Below are 4,658 nucleotides of genomic sequence, written 5' to 3'. Positions count from 1 at the left end.
GCTCCTCGAGACGGAATGTAAAACAATTAAATTGGGATCTAAGTAACGTGACGACAAAGAAAGGGATAACGACAGAAATAACATATTCAGATGCTTGTTCATTGGTTACTTTTTTCTGGGGTTTCATATTGTGACAACATTTTTGGCTATGATAGAAAGAGAAAGAACATCAAAACACACATCAATCTGATTTATACTAGGGGCTACACCCCCTCGTACAAATCACATAGCGTCGTGTTTCGATGCTATTTCTATTACTTTGAAATTCAACAAAGAAACGCTACAAGTAAATGTAATAATAACTTGTCGAAGATTATATAGTTGTTACGTTTTGAATAATAATGCCATTTTGGATATTATCATATAGAAAAACGACTGTTCTGACACACACATACAAATTAATTACAACAAAATAAGATCAACTGGTATATATATAAAAGTTTCTTTCTTCTACTTACAGATGAATGTCAGCATAGAAGATGAGCTTTATCAACGGGCACAGACGCGTATTATTGAACGCATCCTTCCCGTAATGTTAGTGGTCGGATCCCTTTTAATAGTCGGAATAATCGGAAATGTTATGACTTTGCTATTTTACATGAAGAAAACTAATCGCACCGTTCCGGCCATACTTATCAAATATTTTGCGGCAGCGGACACAGCTACTTGTACAGTTGGAATTTCATTAGTCGCTGGCAAAATAATGAATATTAGTAACAATTCACGCATATTTTGCAAACTTACACATTTTCTGGGCGTGTGGGCTACTACCACTTCTCTTTTTCTTTTGTGGATAATCTCAATTGATAGATACAGGAAGATATGTAGACCGCTTGGAAGCCAGATTGCGGTTTCTAGTACTAAGAGTATTGGTATATATATTGTTATTTTTTCCTTCTTTTTGGGGGCAAGGCTTTTAGTTACGTACGATATTTTTAACGTAACCTTGCCTAACTCAAATAAGACTATTCTGACATACCAATGTTTGGCCAGCAGTGATGGGATTTTAAAACAAATTGGACATGTATTTCATATAGTAGATTTTCTTCATTATATGATGGTTCTTGTAACCATATTTGTTACATATCCTAAAATTATTTATGAGCTTATTAAACACAGGAAGTCGATGAACAAGTGGAATATGGTGAACGTGAGTAGCCTTAAACCCAGAGGAACACATGACCTCTCCCTTGCAACGAATGTCAAAGAAACAGAAAACAAAGTTAATTTTCCAGATGGAAAGACATTCATTACACGTAAAACTATTGAAGATGTCAATAGTGATGAGAAAATGACGCACGAAAGAAATGTTCCTATATACTCCGCATCTCAAGTTTTATCGACAAGACAAGAGCACCAGACTAACCTTCCAAAGAGGAGTTTCCAATTTTCAACGGCTAGAACACCGTCTGAATGGAATCTTACAATGATGATGTTTACTGTGTCTGCTTTATTAATACTATGTTTCACGCCCAATGTTTATCTTAAGCTTATTGTGATGTGGGTCATGAAGAACGACAAAGAACATGAATTCGTTCCTGGGATGCAGTTTGTTTGGATGCTGCCGTTATTTAACAGCGTCTTTAATCCAATTATTTACAACATTTTTAACCCAAAATTCAGACGTTACATTGCTTCTGTTATTATGATATGCCTTAGATGTGATTGTCAAAAATAGCATGTTAACCACAATAGCTTTTATAACTTTGTTTTTATTTGCAATTTTAGCATTTATTTACTTATTTTGCAGTGTTTCCCATTTTATATTCAAAACAAAAATTTTAAGGATACTAGTAATCTCCATTGACAATTTTGTCAATAAATGCCTGAAAACTACTATGAAAAGTACTAAAGTATTTGTATAAGATATATTATAACCAGCAATTAGTTAATATCTTTCGGCCACTTCAAATTGTGTGTTTTGATAAGGACAGATTTTACTTAGGGCACAAATACACAATAAGTGGCAGTCAAAATATCATTCAGCCTGTTTCTCTTGATTCCTTTTAGACAGTTTTGAGGGGCTTTATGGCATATGTACAAGATTACATTTATAAACAGTACGGCGTTTTCTTCTGCTGACGTTGTAGTCCATCTTTTTAAGTATACAATACACATAAATAAGCATTTGAAAGCTATATTCTGCAAAACATACACAATGGTAACACTTTAGGAAACTTTATGAAACTCCGTCCTTTATGATGGATAAAGATCACCAAAAGGCGTACAAACATCAATGCATTTTTTCTTCTCTGTTAAAGTGGATAGATCTACAATCAGCACTTTTTAGTATTTCAGAAATGGATAAAAACGATAGAAACCTTTTATTTGCAAGTTCTTATGAAATAGTTTTTGAAAAATAAACTATGTTGATAGTGTTCTAAGTGATAAGTACGAGGGCGATTAATAATGATATTTTGTTTTAGAACAATTCATTATCTGCAGTATAACAGTTTGTAATAATGGATCATGTATCTTTAACTTACCAACAACATACATATATAACTCTTTCTTTGATTGTTTTAACGTTCATAAATAAATATCAACATAAATACTATCAAAATAATTATCTATAGTATTACAAATCTTTCCACAACATGTCCAAAATGTTATAGAGCAATTTTATTATGTTTAACGCTGAGAAAATTGCACTAGTTCTTTTTCAGAGTGATTTAGCAGTACCAGCTTCTCTTTAACAAACACAAACAGGGTTTTAGGACAAAGTTGCTTAATGTCTGCATTCACTTTAACAGAGAGTGTACAACGTGCTACTGAAAACAATCTAAATTATCACACTAGTTCAAAATACAACAGGTCAATGCAGCAGTTCTAACCTATATATAGTTGTTTATTAATGTCTTAATGAAGCAGTTAGACGCATGTAATTAACAATATAATCTGTAGATGTCCGACGTTTGCAGACGACATGGTGATACACTCAAATGTTGAAAATGGTTTAGTTAAGCTATTAAATCAAAAGAACGTTATTTTAAAGGGATATTCAGGCAAAATAATGACAAAAATATTAAAATGATCTTATGTACTCAAATCACGCTAAAATGACTTTTCTTGAAGTTTCAGCATGAATTTCTGTTTAAATTCTATATATTTTGCGTTTGAAGCGTAAATATATCTATATATGTTAAACAAAATTAAGCCGCCAATAGAATCATCAAATAGTTTTAAAACAAGTCAGGTAACTTGAACAAACCCCTGAAGTTACATAACAGATATTGTGGATATTATATGATTAAAACAAGCCAAGGTCATTAATTTGACATGTTCTTTAACGTTTCCAGGGTTCACTTTGACAACTATTGTGAAATGCTAGCGCTCTAACCTGACCCACGCGGGTCAAGTTAGGAAACCACCAATTTATTCTTTATATGGAGAAAAGTTTTGTTCCTTTGACTGTCTAACATATTCATTTTTAGGGCATTTGCAGAATAATGTACGAAAAATTCAAAACTAATAAATGAAAATTTTGCCTGTGTCTCCCTTTTAGTGGTGGTTTTTAATGAATATAATTCATGTAGCAGAAATTATTAATGGACGGAGAGGAAATCAATTAAGGGAGCGGACAAGTACGAGAAAACATCTTAAATCCATTTACATCATAGAGAAGTGTACTTCTTGACCTCCTCAAAGCGATATACGAATGCGAGCTATGGAGCAGCATTACAGAAATTCAGATTCTAACACTAGAGCGAGCACACAGACAATGTATCAAAACGATGCAATTTTTGCAGATAGAAATACACGTACAAATATTGTCTGAAGCTCTTTTGGAATCTATCCTGTGGTTGATATAATAGATCAGAGAAAACTTATAAATTCATGTCAACTCTGTGACGGCAATGCCAGATTTAAGGTGAAATATGTGATTATAAATAAACTATGTATGCATCTGTCATCATCTATAAAATGTAATGTCTATTAAAGGCCCTTGGCAAGTATAATCTTTCTATTTTTTGTTATACTTTAATAAACAGGATATTTTTCCGATAAAATAACATGGGAAACAATAGTTAAAAGGGTCATGCATAATAAAGTAGAAAGAGATTGGTCTACTAAACTATATACATTGTATTAATACTTTCAAATAATGAACCTGGTAGCCTCTGGATATTTTCTAGTAAATGTACGGTGGGTTTTGCTTTCAGCCTTTAAATTGATATGTCTATTATTCATAGTTGTAAACAACTTAGCAACCATTACTAAAAATTCTGACTCAAAAGGTATGAATTACTTGGAATTGAAAACTATATGAAGTTATGTACATGTAGCATAGACAATCGGTTACTTGAAATGTTAAGCGGGTTTGTTTTCTTTAATGTGGTAGTTGAACAAGAACCCAAGCTTATACCTCCTATTTTATAAATTTTCATTGATAAACCATTAATTTGATCGATTATATAATGATACTTATTTTTAATTTATTTATACGAAATACACAGAAAAATCACACGAAAAAGTAATGAACAACAGCGGTTTCGGCTGCCGTGACGCCATACTTAGCCCATAGATTCATGAAACAAACTTCTATATACATGTTCAAGCGATCGCGCCACTCAAAGATATCGAACATGCGCTCTGAACCTCGCCGTCACAAAAATGACAAAATAAGGGAGATCAATAACCATATTTTGTCAAGCGGA

At 32.6% G+C, this 4,658-nt stretch overlaps 1 protein-coding gene across 1 annotated transcript; it reads left to right on the top strand.

Moving 5' to 3' along the window:
- The first annotated feature begins 459 nt into the window (after positions 1-459).
- Positions 460-2,196, top strand: LOC132732865 (cholecystokinin receptor type A-like). The gene has a single exon (XM_060719387.1). The coding sequence runs from the start codon at positions 461-463 to the stop codon at positions 1,676-1,678; it is 1,218 nt and encodes a 405-aa protein (XP_060575370.1). The 5' UTR covers position 460; the 3' UTR covers positions 1,679-2,196.
- Positions 2,197-4,658: the final 2,462 nt, after the last annotated feature.

The sequence above is a fragment of the Ruditapes philippinarum genome, unplaced genomic scaffold, assembly GCF_026571515.1.
Source record: "Ruditapes philippinarum isolate M1 unplaced genomic scaffold, ASM2657151v2 ctg164_1_1_1_1, whole genome shotgun sequence".
In the NCBI taxonomy this organism is placed as follows: Eukaryota; Metazoa; Mollusca; class Bivalvia; order Venerida; family Veneridae; genus Ruditapes; species Ruditapes philippinarum.
This window is presented reverse-complemented; position numbering and strand designations above follow the sequence as displayed.